This window comes from Odocoileus virginianus, chromosome 3, assembly GCF_023699985.2.
Source record: "Odocoileus virginianus isolate 20LAN1187 ecotype Illinois chromosome 3, Ovbor_1.2, whole genome shotgun sequence".
In the NCBI taxonomy this organism is placed as follows: Eukaryota; Metazoa; Chordata; class Mammalia; order Artiodactyla; family Cervidae; genus Odocoileus; species Odocoileus virginianus.
The window spans coordinates 14,344,202-14,368,051 of NC_069676.1; the positions used below are offsets into that span (position 1 = coordinate 14,344,202).

The window sequence follows — 23,850 nt, forward strand, 5'->3', positions numbered from 1 at the left end:
CTGCGGTGCGCCCTGCGGTGAATAATTTAAAGGGGCCGCGCCTGAGGCGCTGGGCGGAACGCTAACGGAGTTGGAGCAGGGTGGACCCCAGTTGCGGCTCCTGGGTGAGTCCGGGTTTCTTTGGCACCCGCAGGGACATCCCTTCTCGGGTTGTTAGCGAGCCCTTGGCTTTCCTAAGATCTGTCTTCCGTCGATTCTCGGTAGCTCTCGACTTCCTGACTCTTACCCCGCTCCCCCAGCTCCCAGCAGGTGTTTTCGCACCGGTAGCCAGGTGCATCCTCGGGTGGGAGGAGACCAATCCCCTGCGAATTTTCCAGGTACGGTCTCAAGGGCACAGTGACTCCCCCAAATTTCCATTAGTACTCTGAGGTTGCCAAAACAGTCTCAGCTTCCCAGAAAAGTCTCAGTGATATTCCAGCATTCTTCAGTATCACGCTCCAACAACTCCAGGGATGTACCCAACCAGTTCCCGATTTTCCCAGTGATAGTCTTATATGCCTCGCAATCTCTCGATAACTTTTTATTGACCCCTAGTAACTCCAGCGTCCCTGGTTACGTCTCCCAGAAATGGTCCCAGCCTCGTTCCCCGATTCCCAGGGATGCTCCGCACCATCAGAAAACCCCTAAATTTACTATTACGTGACAGTAAATCTCCAGCATCAACCAGTAACACTTTGCGAGCCCACCCCACTCCGAGCATCCCAGGATGCTACTGAGACCTCGGCATTGCATCACGACTCCTTGTGAAGGCGCTCCTGGCAGCATTCCGGCGGGAGCCAGGCATCTCCCCAGCCCCATGACTCGGGCCCGGTTTCCCTGGGGTGCGGCATCCAGTGTACGCAGAGGGTGCAGGGGTGCGGCCTAGGGATCGGGTCAGGATTGATCCTGCAGAGAGGGCCACCTGCTGGAGAAAACCGTGCCCCTTGGGGAACCTGTTTTCTGGCTGCTGATAGTAGGTGTCCGACCGGCTGCCCTTTAGCCCCAGGGTGTGGCTGGACAAGTGGGGCGTCAGGCCGGTCTGGTGAGTAAGTAAGGAGACCCTGGTAGGGACCCGGGGACCCACCTCACTCCCTAGCTCGGGACCCGAACTCAATTTGCCCCACCCCTCTGCTCCGCAGCACCCCTCCAGCCGTGCCCAAGCCGGCAGAGAAACCTCCCGGCAGTAAGGGTAAAAAGAGGGCAGGGCTTGCTGCAGGGGAGGAGCGGGCCCAGAGTGACGACTTGCCCGGGTTGCTCCGGTTTCTCACTCCCCAGGAGTGCCAGACGTGCAGCCCTGCCAGAAGAAACAGATGGACGCCCCGCTGCAAACCGAAATGGTAAGGGTTGGGGGTTGTGCACCGCCACGGGGACTACAGTTACCGACGTGCTTAGCGCGCATCATCGCGGTCCCGCGATAACTAGGCTGCGTTTGTTCAGGCTGAACTACGCTTCCCGGCGTGCACTGCGGGCCGGCGAACCTCCAGAAAGAGTTGACTCCCCGGGGGAGGGAGCCGCGCTGGCCCATTTTGCAGATGGGGACATCGAGGGCCGAGCCGAGTGTGATCTCCGGAGCGGACTTGGCTCCGTTGGATGGAGTCCCGGGCGTCCCGGCCCCCGGGGAAGGCTTGACGGGCCCGGTGTGCGATGCGCAGCCTGTGCCATTCGTCCCGCAGGTGCTGGGCATGATGATCGGCGCTGGAGTCGCGGTTCTGGTCACGGCCGTGCTCATCCTGCTGCTGGTGCGGAGGCTTCGAGTGCCGAGTGAGGACCGGGAGGGCCTTCTGGGGCTGTTGAGGGATGGGAAGGTGAAATGTCTGGGCCCCTGAGTCAGTAGAAGTGGGATGTGCTGGAGCCCGCAGGCAGCGTCCCCATCTCTCGCCGGGCGGAGTATGCGTTTAGCTCAGAATGCCCCTCTCCGCCCTTGTTATCCCCAGAAACCCCAGCCCCGGAGGGCCCCCGTTACCGATTCCGGAAGAGAGACAAAGTGCTTTTCTATGGCCGGAAGATTATGCGGAAGGTAAGTCTGGGACCCTCTGAGGCTCCTTTTGGCCACACAGAGGCCCTGCCCTTTTCCTAGTTATACTTCTTAGTAAGCCCGCCGCCCTCCTTGATTAAGGGCCTCTGGATTTGCCCTCGCCTCTCTGGGTCTGAACTGGCAGTTGATGCATTCCTCTCACCCCCCTTCCCCTTAATTCTCCCAGGTGTCACAATCCACTTCTTCCTTAGTGGACGCCTCCGTCTCCACCACTTCCCGCCCGCGCATGAAGAAGAAACTTAAGATGCTCAACATTGCCAAGAAGTAAGGCTGTGCTGGGTGTACCCAGGGCTATGTTCAGGGCTTTTTGAGTGATCAGCCCACACCGAAGTGTGTATCTCGGGCTTCTTTGAACCCCATGAACTGTCTGTCTTAGGAGTCTTTCCACGTCTGTGGGACTGTTTCAGAGCTCTCCCCTACCAGACAGGTTGTTTCTATTCCTTGAGGGCTCTCTCAGTCATGTTTCTCTACTACAGAAGTATCTGTGAGTTATTTAATCCCCAGTTACTATCTCTGGCTTCCCTGGTGGCTCAGTGGTAAATAATCCACCTGCCAATGCAGGAGGTGTGGATTTGATCCTTGGGTTAGGAGATCCCCTGGAGAAGGAAATGGCAACCTACTCCAGTATCCTTGCCTGGAAAATCCCATGAACCTGGCAGGCTACAATCCATGGGGTCACAAAGAGTAGAACATAACTCAGAAACTAGACAACAACAATGCTATCTTGGATGTCTTGCCCTGGTCCAATCTCCCCACGTGAAAGGGTTTATTCCAGGGTACTCCAGAGTGTTTCTGGGACCTGCTGGAGGGGCTGTCTCTACCTTTTGTTCCCCAGGGGTTATCTCTGCAGTCCCTCTACATCAGAAAGCATCTCTCTATGTCACCTTCGTTGCAGTTCTTCTACTACAAGGAGACTGTGTCAGGGATTTCTGTTCCCTAGGAGTCATCTCAAGAATCTTTTCACACTAGAGATAGGAAGAACATCTCAGACGTGTTGTCATAAAAGGGCTACCTCAGGGTTTCTGAGCAAGGCTCTCCCAGAAATCATTCTAAGCTGAGAGCTGACTGTGGGGTCTCCTGACAATGTAGGGTCTATGTGAAGGTCTGTCTCAAGTGTTTCTTCACACTGAGGTGCTATGCCCGGGCTGACCACAGTCAGTAGGTGTGCTATCCCATGGCTTTCTATGGCTTGAGCAGAAGGGCTGTCTTGAGGTCTTCCACAATGAGCTGAGGGTCTGTCCAACTCCTGGGGTGCAGTCTCATTGATTGCACAGCCTTGAGGAGCTACCCTGATGTCACCATGACCTTCGAAGGGTTATCTCAGTTCTCTGTGATCTGGATAAGGGCTAGCCCAAGGATCTCCCTGATCAGAAGGGGAGCTATTGCTCTATTCCTCTGTTCTGTGGAGTTTAACTCAGTTTGAGCTCATTCTAGAGGGTCTATCTTGAGCATCTTGTGACCAGTGGAAGGACTGTCTCAGTAATAACTATGCCTTGCAGGGAAGAGCTGTCTGAGGTCCATGATCAGCAGAGGAGCTGTATCTGGAGTCTCTGTCTGTAACCAGGGCTATCTCAAGAGCCTCTGTGGCCATCCAAGGGGCTCTCTCAGGGCTGTCTGAGGCTTAGGAGGAAGGGCTATCTCAGGGATGGTTATAAAGAGCAGAGAGGCTGCATCTGGGGTCTCCTGATATAACGGAAGCTACCCCAGGGGTCTGCCTCCATGAGGGAGACTGTATCAAGGAGTCTAGTCTGTGATTGCCAGCTGGTGGACTATCTAGGGTGCCATGATGAACATAGATGCTTTTGCTGAGGTCTGCTCATATCTTGGAAGCTATGTCAGGAGTCTGCCCAATGAGAGGTTCCATCTAGGAAGCCTGTGACTAGTGGAGGGCAACCTCAGAGTTTTACATCAGGGGTCAGCAAGTTTCTTTTTTGGACCACATCTTAGGCTTTGCAGGCTGCATACAACGGTAATGTAATGACTCAATCCTGCTGTTGTATCATTAAAGCAGCCACAGATATGTGTAAATGAATGAATGTAGCTGTGTGCCAATGAAACTTTATGGACAAAAGGAGGTGGCTGGCCTGATTCAGCCAGTGGGCCAGAGTTTGCTGACCACTGCTCTAAGGACCCCAGGAGGGGCTCTGTGGGGGCAGGAGGATCTGAGGTCTGCCTGAGCCTCCTCTCTGCTCTCCACTGCCCCCATCCCCCTCTCCTGCCACCAGGATCCTGCGCATCCAGAAAGAGGCGCCCACGCTGCAGCGGAAGGAACCCCCGCCTGCTGTGCTGGAGGCTGACCTGACCGAGGGTGACCTGGCCAACTCCCACCTGCCCTCCGAGGTGCTCTACATGCTCAAGAACGTCCGGTCAGTGTCAGGGTGCAGGCAGGGCCATTGCCGAGCTGGGGCTGACCTGACCTCCTCATATCTGCATTTCCCCGCCTTCCCTGTCCAGGGTGCTGGGCCACTTTGAGAAGCCACTCTTCCTGGAGCTGTGCCGCCACATGGTCTTCCAGCGGCTCAGCCAGGGCGACTATGTCTTCCGGCCTGGCCAGCCGGACGCGAGCATCTACGTGGTACAGGACGGGCTCCTGGAGCTGTGTCTGCCGGGGCCTGTGAGTGTGCCACCCTGGGGGGCTCCGCGGGGTAACGAGGTGGGCAGCAGGACAGGCAGGGGCGCCACAGTCACTGGGGACGGACAGTGGTTTTGGTAGGCAGAGTTGGTGGTTTTTTTTTTTTTAATTTGGGCCGTGCTGCATGGCTTGCAGAATCTCAGTTCCCTGACCAGGGATCACATCCAGGCCATGGCAGTGAAAGCACTGAATCCTAACCACCAGACCACCAGTGAAGTTCCCATGTTGGTGGTCCTTATAAGATGTACAGGCAGGAGTCAGGAACAGATGCCCAGGGGCGTCTGGGGTGGTCAGCACAGTCACCAGCTAGTTAGCGCTGCTGGTGGGAAGGTTCATGGGGTCAGGATGTCAGCGATCACCAGGCTACGTGAGAATGAGGGCTGGTGGCTTGGTCAGGGGGCAAGAGGCGGGTCAACAGGGTAAGGGTAAGGGCAGCACTGGTCAGTGCCCACCCCACTTTGTGTGTCTCAGGACGGGAAGGAGTGTGTGGTGAAGGAAGTGGTTCCTGGGGACAGTGTCAACAGCCTCCTGAGCATACTGGATGTCATCACTGTGAGTCACCAGTACGGAGGGGTGTGGGGAGACGGTAGGCCACACCCACTGGACTGGGTAGGAGAGGGTCACCCCCAGAGCCCCCACCTCTGATGGGCCTCTGATGTTTCCAGGGGTCCCTCAAGGAATGGCATTGGTAAGGGGCTGGGGGGGGGGGCAGGCAGGGGGCTGTTACCACCCCGACCTTGACTCTCCTTGCACTCCCAGGGCCACCAGCATCCCCAGCGTACTGTGTCCGCCCGGGCAGCCCGAGACTCCACGGTGCTGCGGCTGCCGGTCGAGGCTTTCTCAGCCGTGTTTACCAAGTACCCGGAGAGCCTGGTGCGAGTGGTGCAGGTGAGTGGGCGGTTCAGTTCCCTCCATGACCCCCGCCCATCACAGGCTCCTGGGGGCTGGACCCAGCTGCCAAGAGGCGCTCACGGTGGGCTTATCAACTCTGAGCAGCCAGACCTCATCGACTCCTCCTCTGAGTCGCCTCCACCCCATCTCCCCAGGCTTCTGCCACCTGACTGTGGGTTTCTCCCTGGCTCCTGTGGCTCTGCCCAGCCCCTTCCTTCTCTGATCTTGACCTCTGACCTTAGCTCCATCTCCTCCTCCCCATCCATGGCCCCACCCCCTGAGTGCTAGGTCCCCACTTTCTCCTGGGGCTCACCCTCTTTCTCCTTGGCCCCCGCCTCTGCCGACCACGCCCCCGAAGATCATCATGGTGAGGCTGCAGCGGGTCACGTTCCTGGCACTTCACAACTACCTGGGCCTGACCAATGAGCTCTTCAGCCATGTGAGTTGCCTGCAGAGTACCAGGGGCCGGAGGGGTGAGTCCTGCCTCCCCCGGACATGCCACAAGTATGCCCTCTGCCCCTAGGAGATCCAGCCGCTGCGCCTCTTCCCTAGCCCGGGCCTCCCACCCCGCACCAGCCCGGTGCGTGGCTCCAAGCGGATGGTCAGTGCCGCGGCCTCAGAGGAGCTGAGGGAGACCCCTGGCCGGCCGTCTGACCCCACTGGGGCCCCACTGCCCGGGACTGGAGTTACCCAAGGTGACCCCTGCCTGGCTCCCAGGAGCTCAGGTTGAGCCAGCCTCTGCCCCTCAGTGCCTGTCTCAGTTCCTCAGGGACTCCCACCTGACCTGCCCAGCCCCCCAAAAGTGAAAGTGTTGGTCGCTTTAGTCATGTCTGACTCCTTGTGACCTCATGGACTATAGCCTGCCAGGCTCCTCTGTCCATGGAATTCTCCAGGCAGGAATACTAGCCATTTCCTTCTCCAGAGGATCTTCCCGACCCAGGGATCGAACCCAGGTCTCCTGTATTGTAGGCAGATTCTTTACCATCTGAGCCACCACGGAAGCCCTCAGCCCAAGAGCCCTTTCAGCTAGGTCTCCAGGTCTTCCTCCTGCCTGGTCCCCCAGAAGCCCTGGCCTCAGTCCCACGGGCCCACTGGAATTGCTTTTCCTAGTCGCCCAGTCCCCAGGAACTCTGAGCTGACCCCTCCTCGAGCCCCCTTCTGTTCCCCACCCCCTGATCCTCGCTGTAGACCTGGGGGCTCCGAGGGGCCGGAGCCTAATTCCACGTCTCCTCCAGGGGACCCAGTGAAGCCCACATCCCTGGAAACCTCCTCAGCCCCCTTGCTGAGTCGCTGCATCTCCATGCCAGTGGATATCTCAGGTTTGGGGCACCAGGTGGAGCTGGGGGAGGCCATCAAATATCATTTATTTACTTATTTTTGCCTGCAGTGGGTCTTCGTTGCTGTGCAAGGGGGCTCCTCTTCATTGTGGTGCACGGGCTTCTCATGCAGTGGCGTCTCTTACTGCAAAGCATGGGCCCTAGAGTGTGCACTTAGTAGGTGTGGCGCACGCGCTTACTTACTGGGGGGCATGTGGGATCTTCCTGGACCAGGAATAGTACAGGTGTCCCCTGCATTGGCAGGAGGGTTCTTAACCACTGGGTCACCAGGGAAGTCCACCTGCCTCCCAGTCTTGATTTTTCTTATCCATGAAGTAGGAATATTGGGGGCATTTCTCATGTCTTTTTTTTCTGTGGGTCCTTGTTGAGATGGTGCTCTCCCACTGTACTGAGAAGGGTTGCAAGGGATAGAGAGAGGCGATGGATTAGTCCATGTCTTTACGGCTGCTGCCTGGGATAACGTTATTAGATAGTGTTTGCTTAGATTCCAGCTATGGTTACTCTCATCTTTATTGCATTTATTGCCCCTCATCCACCACAGGCTTGCAGGGTGGCCCCCGCTCGGACTTCGACATGGCATATGAACGGGGCCGGATCTCTGTGTCCCTGCAAGAAGAGGCTTCAGGGGGGTTCCAGGCAGCCTCAGCTCGGGTAAGGTCTTGCCCTCTTCCCCCACCCATCCCTCCTGACTCCAATCCCCTCCTGGAACCCTGGCCTAGCCAAAGGTGGAGTCTCCCAAGGAAGAAGGTTGGAGGGAGCATGGAGGTCACAGACCCTGCCCCACAGACTCCCAGTCAGGAGCTCCGGGAGCAGCCAGCAGGCGCCTGTGAGTACAGCTACTGTGAGGACGAGTTGGCCCCCGGCAGCTGCCCCTTCGGGCCCTACCAGGGCCGCCAGACAAGCAGCATCTTTGAGGCAGCAAAGCAGGAGCTGGCCAAGCTGATGCAGATTGAGGTGGGTAGCCCAGGGCGTCTAGGGGACCAGGTAAGGGGGGTAGTAGGTGTGCCTGGGCTGTCTCAAACCCCTATCCTTCCTCCTCAGGATCCCACCCTTCTGAATAGTCGAGTTCTGCTACATCATGCCAAAGCTGGCACCATCATTGCCCGCCAGGGGGACCAGGTGAGTCTGACCCTTGACCTCTGACCCTGCAGCTCTGACCTGAGACCTCTCTCTCTCTCTGATCTCTGATCCTTGCCTTTTCACCTTACATGTAGACCTCTCAGTCCATGATTTCCAACCCCTGACCTTTGGATCCTATGATTCTCACCCCCAGCCCTCCTTCCCCATGTCCTCTGGACCTACTGACCTTTCCCCTGCAAACTGGAACCTTTAACACTAGGACCCCCACCCCAAGATCTCTCTTCTCTGCCCTTGGCCATTCCTGCAACCTCCATTTTTCTGACCTTCAAAATCTACAACATATTCTGATGCTCTATTTCTTATCCTAGGTCCCTGCTGGGATGGGGGGTGGTGGGGCTCACTAAATGGGTGCAGGTGTGAATCTGACCTGGAGGCCAGGAACCAGCCCCACGAGCCTCACGAACTGGATTTCATTGCCCTCTGATGGCATGCAGGAAGTGGAGGAAACCGTAGCCCACTAATCTGCCCATTCTCCAGACAGGGAAACTGAGGCCCTTTCGTGACATCACAGCTGGGGAGCATAGGGGAGGAGGCTTAAAGAGGGAACCAGAGTTGCAGCCCTTGGGTGACCCTGGGTGAATCATCAGGGAACCAGAGTTGCAGCCGTTGGGTGACCTTGGGTGAATCATACAGAAACTTCTCATCTTTCCCATTTGCGGAATGGGGGGGCGAGGGCATGGCTCATAACTACCTCCAGGAACTGTTATGAGGACCAGACAGGAAGTACTCAGTTCTGAGCTGCTAGGGTATGTGCAAGGGTGACCACAGAGGAAGGCATGGTGACAATGGGGCGGGGGGGTGACAGTAAGAGTGACATGACTTAAGTGCTGAGACCACAGCAGCGCCCCAGGCTCAGGAGAGGGAGGTCTGGGTTTGGAGGAGGGGATGTTAGCTGGCTGGATGATGGTGGTTTTTATTTTAATTAGATTCTAGTTGATTTGTTATATCACGTGATCAGTTTCATTGTATTGTCACTTTGAGCTGCTCAGTGCAGAATGGGCTTCTTCCTGCAGAGTACATTTGGTGCCCGCTGTTCGAGGTATTGGAGGCCTGGCTGAGGAAGTGTGGTCACACCATGGCCCTTGCAGGGGCCCCTGGGCCCTGCTTATCTGTGAACTTCTGCTGGGCTCAACTCAGCCCAGCCCAGCCCAGCCTGCTAACATACCAGGCTGGTGTGCAGCCATCCAAGGCTCCTCAGGGTCTTCAGGACTTGGTTAGGGACAAAGCTGGTCTGCTGTGCCCCCTCCCAAAACCATGTACAGTGGTTTTCAGTGGGTGGTGGGAGGCAGTTTGGCCCACCCCCCTGGGATATTTGGCCATGTCGAGACTTTTTTTAAAGCTTTTCTTCAGTGTTTTTGAGATTAGATTTTATTTATTTACTTATTCATTTATCTGGCTATGTCTGGTCTTAGTTGTGGCACACAGGATCATCCTGTGTCAAGTGGGATCTTTCGTTGCAATGCACAGACCCTCTAGTTGTGGTGTGCAAACTCAGTTGCTCCACGGCATGTAGGATCTTAGTTGCCCAACCAGGCATCGAACCTGTGTCCCTTGCATTGCAAAGTGGATTCTTAACCACTGGACCACCAGGGAAGTCCCACAGGGCGACATTTTTGATTGGCTTGGGAGGGTGGTACTGTCACCTAATGGCTAGATGCCAGGGATGCAAGATGCACAGGCCAGCCCCCCCACAACAGAATTATCCAGTCCAACATGTCAGTAGTGCCAACGTTGAGAAACCCTGCTTTCCACAAACATTTCCGAGTATATTTCACCGAACACCCCAATCACAAGGGATCTGAGTGCAACAGGTTTGGGGAACTTGGACTGTTTTAGTCCTTCTTGGAAGTGCCCAGTGAACTCATTAGCATATTCAAGGCTCTGAGAGTCCTGTTGTGGGGGGAAAAAAACATGTTTACCAATCTGAGGATGAATGGCAGCCGAATACTAGTCACTTCCATTTGTAGCCCAAACCCAGCCTGGGAATTCTGTCTTGGAAGGTTCCAGTGTGTGTGTATGTCCCCCGCCCCTCCCAAGGATCCTTGCTGTGTTTTGGTGCTCATCAGGGCTTTGTGGGGTGTCATACAGGTTTGTGTGCTGGATGAGGAAGGAATGTTTCTGTCTCTAGGCAGTTTCAGTTCCTTATTTAAGAGGGTGGTACAGAGTGGTGTCCAGCTGGGCAGGCTAACCAGAGGGGAGAGGGCTATTTGCTCTGTCCCAGGCTTGCTGTAGGGCCAACAAACACCCGCGGGGTCCCCTGCCCTTGAGAAGCTCACAGATAGACCTTTCCTCAAAGGATGATACAGATCGTTGCTAAATCACATAGGCTTCGTGCTACAAAGGGGATGTCCTCAGTTCTACAACGTCTGATTTAGGCAGAGCAGTGTCTCTGAGGAAGTGACCTCCAGTGAAGGAGGAAGAACAAAGAGAAATTAACTAGGTGCAAGGGGGAGGAAAAAGCATTCTAGGCAGAGGGTACAGTTTGTGCAGATGCCCTGTGGTGGAGCTGTCCCATCTCGAAAACAAAGGAAAACCAACACGGTTGGAGCAGAACACAGAACTGAGAGCAAAGGGGATTTTTTTTTTTTTTTTGTACCAGTCAGCTTGTGGGATCTCAGTTTTCTGACCAAGGATTGAACCTTGGCTTCAGTAGTGAAAGTGCCAAATGCTAACCACTAGACCACCAGGGAACTCCCCAAAGGGGATTTTTTTTTTTTTTTTTTGGTGATAATTTTAGAGATGCAATTAACGCATTATACAGTTCACCCATTTGAAGAGTACAATTCAGTGGTTTTTACTATATTCAGAGTTGTGCAACCATAACCACTGTCAATTTTAGAACATCACCTTAAAGAGAAACACCACACTCTAAAGCCATCCATCTCCTACCTCCTAACCAGTGGCAGCCCTAAGCAACTACTGATTGTATGTTTCTGTAGATTTGCCTGTTCTGGACATTTCATATAAATGGAATCAAACAATATGTGGCCCTTTGTGTCTGGGATTCTTTCCCTTAGTATGATGTTTTCAGGGCTCGCCCATGTGGTGGCATGCATCAGCGCCTTATTCCATTACAGCTGAATACTGTTCCATCATAGGAATGAACCACATTTTGCTTCTCAATTCATCAGCTGATGGACATTGAGTTATTTCCACCTTTTGGCTAGTATGCAAAATAGCATGATTCAGGTATGAACATTGTGTACACATGTCTGTGTGGATATGTTTTCATTGTGTCCTAGGAGTTGAGTTGCTGGGTCATATAGCAACTCTGGAGAAGGAAATGGCAACCCACTCCAGTATTCTTGCCTGGGAAATCTCAGGGACAGAGGAGCCTAGTGATTACAGTCCATGGGGTTGTAAAGAGTGAGACATGACTGAGCATGCATGCCCAACACAATGGCAACTCTATCTTTGAATCTTTGAGGACTGTTTCCCAGTGGCTGCACCATTTTACATTTTTACATTTCCACCGGCAGTGTTTAAGGATCCCAGTTTCCTACACCTCTCTGACACTTTTTGATTCTAGCCATCCTAGTGGCATCTCCTTGTGGTGATTTGCATTTTCCCTAATGATTCATGGGGCATCCCAGGCATGCTAGTGCCTGCCAATGCAGGAGACATAAGAGATGTGGGTTCGGTCTCTGGGTTGGGAAGATCTCCTGGAGCAGGGCGTGGCAACCCACTCCAGTATTCTTGCCTAGAGAATCCCATGGACAGGAGCTTGGCAGGCTACAGTTCATAGTGTCACAAAGAGGAGGACATGACTTAGCACGCAGCATGTGGTGATTCATAATGTTGAGCATCTTCATAGGATCACTAGCCATTCATATATCCTTTGGAGAAACATCTATTTGGAGCCTTTGCCCATTTTTTGAATCGGGTTATTTGTCTTTTTAGTGTGGATTTGTAAAAATTCTTCACATATTCTGAATACCAAACCCTTAGCAGATATATGATTTGCAAATATTTTCTCGTAGCCTGTGGGTTGTCCTTTCACTTCCTTGATAGTGCCCTTTGAAACTCAAAAGTTTTTAACTTTGATGAAGTCTAGTTTATCCGTTTTTCATTTTGTCACTTGGGCTTTTAGTATCATATGCAAGATTCCATTGCGTCCATGGTCCAGTGTGACCATGATTGACTCCTGTGTTTTCTCCTTAGAGTTGTATAGTTTAAGCTGTCACATTCATGTCTTTGATCCATTTTGACACGATGAAAGGTGAGGCTCCAACTTTGTTCCTTTCCATGTAGCTATGCAGTTGACCTGCACAAGCAAAGAGGACCTAAGCTCAGCCATGCTCCTATGTAGCCAGTCTTCCCAGCCTCTTGCTGGCCCTGTTGAAAAGAATTCCTGCGTCTTAATCTGGGCTGAGATGGGTGATCTATTAGCACTATCTGCTGTGGGTGCTGAATGGGAATATAGATACATGTGCTGCTCAGCTCAGTGCTATGGAAGGCCTTGACTGCCGCCAACTTTTCTTTCCTTAACCTTTTCCGAGGGCACAGACCCGAGCTGTGGGTGGGGTGTCACTCAGGTGCCCATCTCCTGGCCCCTCCCCAACAGGATGTGAGCCTGCACTTCGTGCTGTGGGGCAGTCTGCATGTGTACCAGCGCATGATCGACAAGGCGGAAGACGTGTGCCTGTTTGTGGTACAGCCCGGGGAGCTAGTGGGACAGCTGGCTGTGCTCACCGGCGAGCCCCTCATCTTCACGCTTCGAGCCCAGCGTGACTGCACCTTCCTGCGGATCTCCAAGTCTGACTTCTACGAGTACAGCCTGGGCCCCATGTTGGGGCGGTGGTGACTCAGGGGGTCCCCTGACCAACTCCATTCTGCCCTGCATGTGGCTATGCCTCTGAATGCTCCACACTTTTCAACAGCACTTGAAAAGCCGTTTTCACTTTTTGAGCCCTTCCTGTCCCACCCCCCAGGCCATCACCCAACTCAACACTCCCTACCGGCTATTCCTGGGCGCCCCCCGGCCCATGCGCCCCCTACCTTTGCCTGCAGGATCATGCGTGCACAGCCCAGCGTGGTGCTGAGCGCCGCACAAACCGTGGCCGCCAGGATGTCGCCCTTCGTGCGCCAGATGGACTTCGCCATCGACTGGACTGCAGTGGAGGCGGGACGCGCATTGTACAGGTACAGTGCCCGCCTCCACCCCTTTCTTCAGGCCCTGCCCACCTACCCACTCTGTCTGACACCCGCGCCCCACCCCAGGCAGGGCGACCGTTCAGACTGCACCTACATCGTGCTAAACGGGCGGCTTCGTAGTGTCATTCAGAGGGGCAGTGGCAAAAAAGAGCTGGTGGGCGAGTACGGCCGCGGGGATCTCATAGGAGTGGTGAGTGTGGCCCCACCCACTGACCTCTAACCTCTCCTAGTCCAGGTTCCCCCCACTCCCAACATGTATTTCATCCCGGGCAACAGGATGGGGCACTGAACGCGCCCTCCCCCGCCTCTAACCTCATGTACTCCATTTTCTCTAGTTTCTTTCCATGGGGCGGGGAGATGGGGGCAACCTCATCAGTGTAGTGAGGGACCCTCACCCGGTGTGGAACCCTGTCCTGGCCTCTCCCCGAGCTCCGAGATGGATAGCAAGGCTTAGTTCCACCTTCTGTCTGCACCCAGTCAGCCTTCCCCTTACCTATCAGCCTCCTGGCTCATGCAGCCCTGGTCACGCACTTGGTCCCCTAGGTGGAGGCGCTGACAAGGCAACCACGTGCCACGACGGTGCACGCGGTGCGCGACACGGAGCTGGCCAAACTCCCCGAGGGCACCCTGGGCCACATCAAACGTCGATACCCGCAGGTGCAGCTCGCTGGGCTGGGGGCTGTTCTCTTAATAGGGGTGGGACAGATGAGTGGGGGTGTGGCCCTAGAGGAGGCGGGGCCTAATGGGTGGGGAGGGGGTTCGGGTGCAGGATGGAGCCCTAGGGAGGAGCTGAAGCCTCCAAGTGAGGGGCGGGGCCAGGTAACGGACCCAGGCGCCCGGGTCAAGGAGGAAAAGGTGGTACTCGCAGAGTTGCTCCTGCAGTCTCACTGAACCACCGGCCTCCAACGCCCCAGGTCGTGACTCGCCTCATCCACCTGCTGAGTCAGAAGATTTTGGGGAATTTGCAGCAGCTGCGAGGACCCTTCCCAGGTAGGAGCCTGCAGGCGCCAGGGAATACTGGAGGATGTAGTCCAACGCTGCAGAACGTGCTGGGGGAGGGAGCCTTGAGCCCAGGGCATTCTGGGAGGTGGAGTCCAGCGTATAACCTGCTCCGGGTGGAGTTTGAAGCAGGAAATTGCAATGCGAGTTCTGGTGCATGCTGGGGGATGAAGTTCGGGTTCCTGGGCATGCCGGGAAATGGAGTCCTGGACCCAGGGCTGCTTGTTAGTGGAATCTAAAGCGTCAGTCATGATGAGAGGTGGGGTCTTAGGGGCAACCTTGGTTCTGGGTGTCAGAGCTGGTTGGAGGATGGAGTCCACCTACTAGGAAAGGAAGACCTAGACTAACGTGTGCTGGGAAGTGTAGCTTGTGGGGTGGTGTTTGGGGCCTACGGTATATTGGGAAGTGACATCAATAGGTTACCAACATGGTGGGAGATGTGGTTCCTGGTCCTGGTGGATGCTGGCAGTCGCATTTCTCAGTTTCAGGGCATGCTGGGAGGTGTGGTTCCCTTCAAGGGCATACTGGGAGATGAAGTTTCCTAGCTAGGATATACTGGAAAGTGGTCAGATTGGAGGCGTGCAGAAATATGGGCCCGAGGTTTTCGGTTATGGTGACCTGACCCTGGACTAGCCTAGGCAACCTCTACTTTCCTTTCTCCCCCCGGGGCTTCTGCCCAGGCAGCCCTGACACCCGGATATCTGGGGTGGGGCCAGGGTGAGCCGTGGCCAGGAACCATCCCTATGCCCAGGGTTTTCCCCGACAGACTTTCCCCCAGTCCTGCACTCTGTGCCAAGTACACTTTCACTCCCACTCTGCTGGCAGGACCACCCTTGGTGTGATTCTGGGGCAGCTACAGGGGCAGGGACTTTAAAAATCTCAGACCTCTGAGAACCTCTCTGTGATGCTACAAAGACCGAGTTTCTAGTGAGCATCTAGTGTGTGCTGGGCATCCTGCAGGGTGCAGGGTGGTGGGGGAGTACACAAGACAAAACCCCTAGAAGGGTTTATGGCTTGGCTTGTAAGATAACAGCCTTTAAAAGACAAAGAGTACAAGATCAGTTAAGGTACTATGTAGAAAGCAAAAGAGAGTCTTGATGGGGTGTGACTAACCTAAGGAGGCAGGGTTTTCTGAGGACAATGAGCAGAGACTTGATAAATGAGATGGGACCAGATGCTGACAGGACTCCGACAGGGTTTGGTGGTATTGAAACACTTCAAGGTGGAAAGTGAGTGAGGGGGAGGAATGGGCCAGGGCAAGTTTTGTAGGAACCAGAAAGGCATTTGAACTTGTTTATATTGTTATAATCTGAGCAGACTCTGGGAGATGGTGATAGACAGGAAAGCCTGGCATGCTGCAGTTCACAGGGTCCCAAAGAATCAGACATGACTTAGCAACTGAATAACAAGACTATTATAGGAATTGGTGGAGGAGAAGAAGCAGTGAGAGGTCTGATCAAGAGATAGGGGTAGGGCGAGTGGCTCAGGCAGCCAGAGGCTTGGGCGCAATCTCCCCGGTGTTTGGGAGAATTAATCAATGAAGACATCCACACCTCGAATTCTCTATGTCAGCAAGAAATAAACATCAAAACATGTGATAATTCCATACCAATCATTGAATCAAGCAAAAAATTATGGAATCAACAATATTTCACTATAGCATTTCCCAAACCATCCCAGCCAGGTGGAAAAAAAGAGATTAAGACCTTCAGAAATACAAATCACAGTTCCTCCTGAAGCAAAATGGATTCATAAGCTGCTTTAAAGAACAACTGAGCACTTCATTTCACAGAATGGCCTTACCACAGTTAACAATAGCTACTCTCAAATGAGCATTTCTACTTCTGTGGAACTGTAATAAATAAAAACAAGTCTTCCGTGAAAAAAAAAAAAAGAGATAGGGGTCAATGTTTTAGTCTAAGGTGTATGCAGAGAAGCTGAGACGCGATAGGTGGGTCAGAAACATCTTTATCTCAGTCTAGTTCTGTGTTCAAGTCCTTTTAGTGGACAGAGACCCCCCCACCCCACCCAGGCGAGAATGGGTAGGGGCACAGATCAAGTCCATGTAGGCAGAGTGGAAAAGAGAAAGGGTTATACAGTTGTGTAGTGGATCCCCCTGAGGAGACTGGGCCAAAACTGAGGGTCAGATAGCCAGATCTTATCAAGGACAGTGATTGAGGCTGTGGGGCTAAGATTGAGACCATGACCTTCAGTATGGCGTCACTCAGCCTCAGCTGAGGGACAAGGAGAAGGGATTTCTGAGAAGGTGGGGGAGAGCTGACCTTTCCAAACACAGGACCGCACAGCAAATAACATCCTTTGGGGTCTCAGCAGGCTCGGGACTAGGTGTCCCCCCTCACTCGGAGCTCACCAACCCTGCCAGCAACCTGTCAACAGTGGCAGTGCTGCCCGTGTGTGCCGAGGTGCCCATGGTGGCCTTCATGCTGGAGCTGCAGCACGCTCTGCAAGCCATTGGTCAGTCGTGGGCAAGGGCAGGCCTTTGGTCTGTGTGGGGCAAGGCGCGTGCGGGCGGGGGCATTGGTCAAGGAATGGAGATGCCTTGGTGGGTCAGGGTGGGGGTGGAGCTGGAACAAGGCCCTGTAAGCCAAATAGGTGGTATTCTCTCATGAGAGAGGCCCCACCTCTGTTGGCCCAGGTTCCTGAACACCCTTCCTCACTCATCCATCTCCAGGCCCCACGCTCCTCCTCAACAGTGACATCATCCGGGCCCGCCTGGGGGCCTCTGCACTGGACAGGTGTGTGTTGGGGGTACGGGGATGGGGAGCACAGGGGTGAGCTCAGAACGTAGGGTTCTTTCAGTCTCATTTGAGTTCTAGGCTGTGAAACAAGGAGCATGGGCCCCCATCCCTCTGGTCACTGGGGAGACAGTGGGGTGAATCGGTCCCTAGAGGACACAGTCGTGTCTAGGCCTTGAATGTCCACATCCACATCCCCACAGCAGTGGAGCTACATGGTCTCTGAGGGCAGGGACCCCTGACCAGCCCCAAGATGACCCTCCCCACTCCCACCCTAGCATTCAAGAATTCCGACTGTCAGGGTGGCTGGCCCAGCAGGAGGACACGCACCGCATCGTGCTCTACCAAACAGACACATCGCTGACGCCCTGGACCGTGCGTTGCCTGCGCCAGGCCGACTGCATCCTCATCGTGGGCCTGGGCGACCAGGAGCCCACACTCGGCCAGGTCTGGAGACCAGGCACAGTGACCCGCACCCCCAGGATCCCACCCCAGGCCCTTGGGTGCCTGTGCCGGGCCATATGCACCTTCACCAGTGGGGCTAGGTGACCAGGAACCCAGGGGGCCAGGTGTTGGGGGCGGGGAGGAAACCACCGGTGAGAGTGACTTCCGGTGCTCCCCACTCCCACCCCACCCCCCATGCAGCTGGAGCAGATGCTGGAGAACACGGCAGTGCGCGCCCTCAAGCAGCTGGTCCTGCTGCACCGCGAGGAGGGCGCAGGCCCCACGCGCACTGTGGAGTGGCTAAACATGCGCAGTTGGTGCTCGGGACACCTGCATCTGCGCTGTCCGCGCCGCCTTTTCTCACGCCGCAGCCCGGCCAAGCTGGTGAGGGGTGCTGCAGGGCGCGGGTCCACTGGCAGAACCCTTCGGGGGCGTGGCTAGTGGAGGGGCACGGCTTAGAGTCCAGAGGGGCGTGGCGGTGTGTTGAAGGTCCAAAGGGTGCCTCCTACACCCCCATCCTTATGCGCCGTGTCTCTCTCCCGTCGTACCAGCACGAGCTCTACGAGAAGGTTTTCTCCAGGCGCGCAGACCGGCACAGCGACTTCTCCCGCCTAGCGCGGGTGCTCACAGGCAACACCATCGCCCTGGTGCTGGGCGGGGGCGGGGCCAGGTGAGGGGTGTGATCAGTGCCGGCAGGGGCGGGGCCAGGTGCCTTGAGGGGTGGAGCTGACTCCCTGAGCGGGATCCCACAGCACCAATTCCTTGCTGGTGAGGGAGCCTGGAGGAGATTCCTGGGGGTGGGGCTTAGGGATTCCAGCAAGTCACTGAGTCTCCTCCACCGTGCAGGGGCTGCTCGCACATCGGGGTGCTGAAGGCATTAGAGGAGGCGGGGGTCCCCGTTGACCTGGTGGGCGGCACCTCCATCGGCTCCTTCATTGGGGCCCTGTACGCCGAGGAGCGGAGCGCCAGCCGCACTAAACAGCGGGCCCGGGAGTGGGCTAAGGTGTGTATTACGGGGAGGGGTTGGGGAGGTGGTGGGGAAGGGTCCCCCCACCCCAGGAGCACCCTGAAAAACTTGACCTCAGAGAAGTTTCTGGATTTCTCCTGACCCTCCCTGACTTAATCCTGTGAAGCCCATCCGGATTCTTATAGAGATACCTCCAGGACCTTTGATGACCCCTGTGACTTCTGGGCTAGTGATCCTAGCTCCCAGCTCCCAGCTAGAACAATTAATACCCTTAGGGACCTACTAGTCAGTGACCCCCAGGTGACTCCTGTTTGACCCCAGCTCTCCCCTTGCCCCTAGAGCATGACTTCGGTGCTGGAGCCCGTACTGGACCTCACCTACCCCGTCACCTCCATGTTCACGGGGTCAGCCTTCAACCGCAGCATCCACCGTGTCTTCCAGGACAAGCAGATCGAGGTGCATGCTTCCCCCATGCCCCCCGCCACCCCTCCCCATAGGCATCCCCAGTCCTCCTGGATCACGGTTCCTATTCCTGCAGGACCTGTGGCTGCCATACTTCAACGTGACCACAGACATCACCTCCTCGGCCATGCGTGTCCACAAAGATGGTGCGTGCCTCCAGGCAGCCCTGCCACAACCACTGGGGCCGTTTGGGCAGTGGGTGCTGGGGGTGGGCAGCCAAGTTGTTAACATGAGTGACCATCCCTCCTGGCCTGATTGCTGAGCACTAACCGTCACCCACTAATGCCCCAGAGGGCCCCAGGTATGTCTGTCCTGGGGGGGCGGGGGGGGGGCGGGAGACTTGTCGGGCGCCTCACCCCCTCACCCCCCGTCCCCGCAGGCTGCGTGTGGCGCTACGTCCGGGCCAGTGCCTCCTACTGCCCCTACCTGCCCCCGCTCTGCGACCCCAGGGACGGGCACCTGCTGGTGGATGGGTGCTTCGTCAACAACGTGCCAGGTCAGCGAGCCCACGGGGCTGGCCGGGCCTCTGAGTGCGTCTGAGTGTGCCTGTGCGTGTCTGTGTCTGTGTGTCCCGCCGGGCAGGCTCCCTGTGGCGATACGTGCGTGCCAGCATGACGCTCTCGGGCTACCTGCCACCGCTGTGCGACCCCAAGGACGGGCATCTCCTCATGGATGGCGGCTACATCAACAACCTGCCAGGCAAGTAGCCACCTGCTCGTCCTCCTGCGCGGACACACGGGCGAGCTCACAGCCGGTATGTGCATGTGTAGGATGCACGCATGTGCTGTGTTGGACAGGCACGTACACACACAGATGGGCGGGGTGCCTCCACCACCAGCTTTCTCTCATGCCTGCTGACTTCAAGCATGCAGATAAGAGGCAGGGGCATTTGCAACTTAAAATTCCATACACGCAGAAGTGTGCAAACACAAGTAGACACCTTTCCTGGCTACACAGATGCTTGAGGTCCCATAAGCCAGGGATCCACATAGTTCGCTTGCACGCCAAGTTTGGCCCCCTGCCTGATTTTATAAATAAAGTTTTATTGGCACACAGCCACTCCCAGTCATTTACCTTTTGTCTGTGGCTGGGTCTGTGCAGCAAGGTCAAATAGTTGCATCAGAGACCACATGGCCTAAAAAGCCGAAATAATTTTTCCTCTGACTTTTTATGGTTTGCCAACTCTGGCACAGGCAGCCCATATAGATACATGCATCCACACAACCACATTCACGTGAGCAGGTGTGTACAAACTCTGGTGCACAGGCATGCTTGGATGCACAAGGAAACAGACATTGATCTAGGGACATGTAAAAGGAATGCAAACAGTACTGGGTGTAGGTACAGAGAAATACCCCACCCAGAGGTGGGTGTATTCACAAACATACAGACAAGAGATGTATATATCTGATAAAGGTGCATACTGCACGCGCACACACACACAAGCTTGTGAGGGACACAGGAAGTCTGATGGAGACTCAGGTGTCTTTGGGGAATGGGCGTGGCTATCAGACCTGTCCACAGGCACCCCCAGACCCACGCAAGGACCCTCAGTGGGGCACACAGACTGTGACCTCAGCACCCCACACACACTATGCCATCACTCCACCCTTTACCCTATCCATCCTGCTCCCCTGAATCTCCTTCAACCAGCTCTTTGCTCTCTGTCTCTTGCCTCATCTTGAGGTCTCTGGTTCCACCTGGATCCTCTTTCCTTCCATATCTCTGGCCACTGATCTCTGTCTGTTTCTCCCACCTGTCTCTGTTGCTGTCTCTGGTCCCCTGTGTTTCTCTTCCCTTGGCTCTGTCTCCTGGCATCCTTTTTTGTTTTTAGCTGCTCTGGGTCTTCACTGTGGTGTGTGGGCTCTTTGCTGAGGTATTTAGACTTTCTTTAGTTGCAGTGCAACAGGGCTTCTCCAGTTGTGGCACAAGGGTTTAGTTGCCCTGCGGCATGTGGGATCTTAGTTTCCTAACGAGAGATCGAACTCATGTCCCCTGCATTGGAAGGTGGATTCTTAACCACTGGACCAACAGGGAAGTCCCTCTCTGGGTGTCTATTCCCACATCTCCCTGTCAGGTTCCTTCCACCCCTGTCTCCCTGCATCTCAGACCCTCTGTCTGTTTTCATGACTCTGATCCCTTCACCTTTCTTTCCTGATGTCCTTACTATACTCTCTCTCTGTGTCACTCTCCTTCCATGTCTCTGTTTCCCATGCACTTGACTTCATGTCTCTTTATACAGTGACTTTGTCCCTGTGCTCTATCTTCTCCATTCCCTTGGCCCTGGTTCCCCAAACCCCAAAGCTCCAACACCCGACCCCACTTCCCACACATCATCAGCCTCTGTATCCATCCATACTTACCTCTTTGCATGCCTGCATGTCGTTCGCATGGTTTTTTTTGCATGACCATGTGAGTGATGGTGTTTGTGGGACTGGGTTGATCTTCCCTGCCCCGGTACTGGTGGGGAGCCCCCAGCTGACTCCCTGGCCCCACAGCGGACATCGCCCGCAGCATGGGTGCCAAGACAGTCATCGCCATCGACGTGGGAAGCCAGGACGAGACAGACCTTAGCACATACGGGGACAGCCTGTCTGGCTGGTGGCTGCTGTGGAAGCGGCTGAACCCCTGGGCAGACAAGATCAAGGTTCCAGACATGGCAGAGATCCAGTCTCGCCTGGCCTACGTGTCCTGCGTGCGACAGCTGGAGGTTGTGAAGTCCAGCTCCTACTGTGAGTACCTGCGCCCACCCATCGACTGCTTCAAGACCATGGACTTCGGAAAGTTCGACCAGATCTATGTGAGTTGGTGGGAGCCACCTGGTGACAGTGTGGTGGGCCGGCAGACCTTTACTCCTGAAAGCCCAAAACCACAGAAGGGGAAATAATCTAGGGCTCTATTTGGGTCTGGGGGGAATAGAACGGTAATCAATTAGTGATGTCTACAATGAGTGTCACAAGGGGGCGTGGCTGCACATGCGCTATGTATGAACTACCAGGCGAGTTGCGCTGCCTGAAGCACGGTGTAGAGATTTCTAACGCCATTTCTGTGTTGGTGGGAATAAGTACCACGGTCAGTTAGTAATGTCTGCCACAGGTTTGTGATGCATTGAAAGCAGCACTGTGTAATGTGCCACTGGTCCAGAAAAATGGATCATAGTGCATGCCAAGAGAAAATGATCAAGCTGGGGGCTTCCGTGGTCCAGATTCCAGGTTAAGATTCCGAGCTTCTGCTCCAGGGGGCGCGGGCTCAATTCCTGGCCGGGGAACTAGGATCCTGCCTGCCGCATAGTGCGGCCAAAAAGAGAAAAAGAAAGCATCAGGAGCTGGCTGTCCAGTGGTCTGAGTGAAAAATATTTGATGCCCTTTCCAGGCTCACTGGGAAGGCAAGCCGTGATGGATTAGTGATGTCTGTAGTGGCCATGGGAAATGGTGATGTTTAGGGGTATAGCACATATTTGCAAGGGCTTCCCTGGTGGCTCAGATGGTAAAGAATATGCCCACAGTGCCAGAGACCCAGGTTCCATCCCTGGGTCAGGAAGATCCCCTGAGAAGGGAATGGCTACTCACTCCAGTATTCTTGCCTGTAGAATTTCACGGACAGTGGGGACTGGTGGGCTACATGGGGTCACAAACAGTCGAACATGACTGAGCAACTAACACTTGTTTGTAGAGCTTGAAATAAGCTTGCACACTGCCACCTGTGTCCTTTGACACTTGACACACTCCATGGTGCTGAGTGGGAAAAAAAAATGTGCTAAGATGGATTAGTAATGTTGGGCAGGGGCATAGGCTCGAGGATGCGGGGATGAGTGTGCTAAGTACACCCAACTCTGAACTTTAGTCTCAAATGCCAGCTCCTACAGAGCAGCAGGCTTCTGAGGGGCCAGGGGAGGGGCAAGCAGGGTGGGGATAAGCAGAGAGGAACATTCTGGGGGTCGCACACATGGCCCCAAGCCCCCTTCATTTCCTGCAGGATGTGGGCTACCAGTATGGATCGACCGTCTTCGGGGGCTGGAGCCGGGGTGACATCATTGAAAAGATGCTCACAGACCGGCGGTCTGCCGACCTGAACGAGAGCCGCCGTGCAGACGTAAGCCTGTGCCCTCCTCCATCGGCAGGGCCCCTCTGACAATAGATTCTCCCCACCCCAGTTCCCAATGGACCCCTCCCCGCCAAGCACCCCCAACACACACACCTCAAATGACCAGCCTCATCCACATCACCCGGCAGGTGCTCGCCTTCCCCAGCTCCGGCTTCACTGACTTGGCGGAGATAGTGTCCCGGATCGAGCCACCCACCACGAGCTACGTTTCGGTTTCCGACGGCTGTGCTGATGGTGAGGGACCGAGGGCCACCCTAGGAGGGTGGGGACGGTATACGTGGCCGGGGAGGTCAGAGCAGTCCTGAGCCGCGTCAACTTCACCCACGCCATTGCAGGGGAGGAGTCGGACTGCCTGACGGAGTACGAGGAGGACGCGGGCCCCGAGTGCTCACGGGACGAAGGGGGCTCTCCGGAGGGCGCAAGCCCCAGCACTGCCTTGGAGATGGTGAGAGGGGGGTGACCCGGGCCGCCCTCCCCCCGCCCGTGCAGTGGGGAGACTCTGCTGACGTGCCCCCCTGGCCTGGGCTGTGCGATGACACACGCAGGGCGTGGGGGGCCACCCCTTGTCCCCACAGGAGGAGGAGAAGTCGAGCCTCCGGCACCGGCGCTGGCTGCCGCAGGAACCCTCCAGCCCTGCTGCGGATACCTGAGGACCTCCAGAGGGGTCCCCGCCTTGGGCTGGACAAGGGGTGAGCCCTGTGGGGGTGGCTCACTCCCCCTCTGCCTGCTGCTATGCCTGTGACCCCTTGGGTCCCCCTTGACCCCCAGGGCCCACACACTGGACTGGCCTTTCCCCCCTCCCCAGCGTGGGGGAGGGGCAGCACTGCACTGATGACCCTCGATCAGCCACACCAATAAACCTTTCCCTCTTGGAAGTGGCCTTATGTCATCTTTGGGTTCAGGGAGCACCTCACTCCACCGTCTATGCTCAGGATGGCTGAGGCTGGCGC

General features: G+C 55.6%; 1 protein-coding gene, 1 long non-coding RNA gene and 1 pseudogene across 10 annotated transcripts; 2 read left to right on the forward strand and 1 right to left on the reverse strand.

The window, feature by feature from the left end:
- The first annotated feature begins 32 nt into the window (after positions 1-32).
- Positions 33-23,775, forward strand: PNPLA6 (patatin like phospholipase domain containing 6). 9 transcript variants are annotated; one of them, XM_070464751.1, is made up of 35 exons: positions 41-104; positions 240-317; positions 1,255-1,316; positions 1,653-1,740; positions 1,914-1,996; positions 2,181-2,278; positions 4,240-4,380; positions 4,469-4,628; positions 5,118-5,198; positions 5,406-5,534; positions 5,896-5,976; positions 6,061-6,232; positions 6,773-6,856; positions 7,416-7,525; positions 7,661-7,828; positions 7,916-7,993; positions 12,579-12,784; positions 13,025-13,156; positions 13,235-13,358; positions 13,712-13,825; positions 14,083-14,158; positions 16,499-16,642; positions 16,860-16,923; positions 17,202-17,370; positions 17,569-17,751; positions 17,919-18,037; positions 18,214-18,370; positions 18,674-18,790; positions 18,873-18,942; positions 19,379-19,495; positions 21,295-21,596; positions 22,772-22,888; positions 23,029-23,134; positions 23,236-23,345; positions 23,446-23,775. In XM_070464751.1, exons 3-35 carry the CDS (start codon positions 1,290-1,292, stop codon positions 23,548-23,550), a joined length of 4,032 nt encoding a protein of 1,343 aa, XP_070320852.1. In that variant the 5' UTR covers positions 41-104; positions 240-317; positions 1,255-1,289; the 3' UTR covers positions 23,551-23,775. The 9 variants fall into 9 exon arrangements, with proteins under 9 accessions (XP_070320847.1, XP_070320861.1, XP_070320856.1 ...); XM_070464746.1 differs by lacking the exon at positions 240-317 and having other exon boundaries at positions 33-104; XM_070464760.1 differs by lacking the exon at positions 240-317 and having other exon boundaries at positions 33-104; positions 23,476-23,775.
- LOC139034311 (uncharacterized) lies at positions 10,784-13,749 on the reverse strand. Its single transcript, XR_011486707.1, has 2 exons — positions 13,662-13,749; positions 10,784-12,349 (listed from the first exon to the last, which is right to left on the reverse strand). It is a non-coding gene; the product is annotated as an uncharacterized lncRNA (long non-coding RNA).
- LOC110152504 (cylicin-1 pseudogene) lies at positions 14,335-16,490 on the forward strand (annotated as a pseudogene).
- Positions 23,776-23,850: the final 75 nt, after the last annotated feature.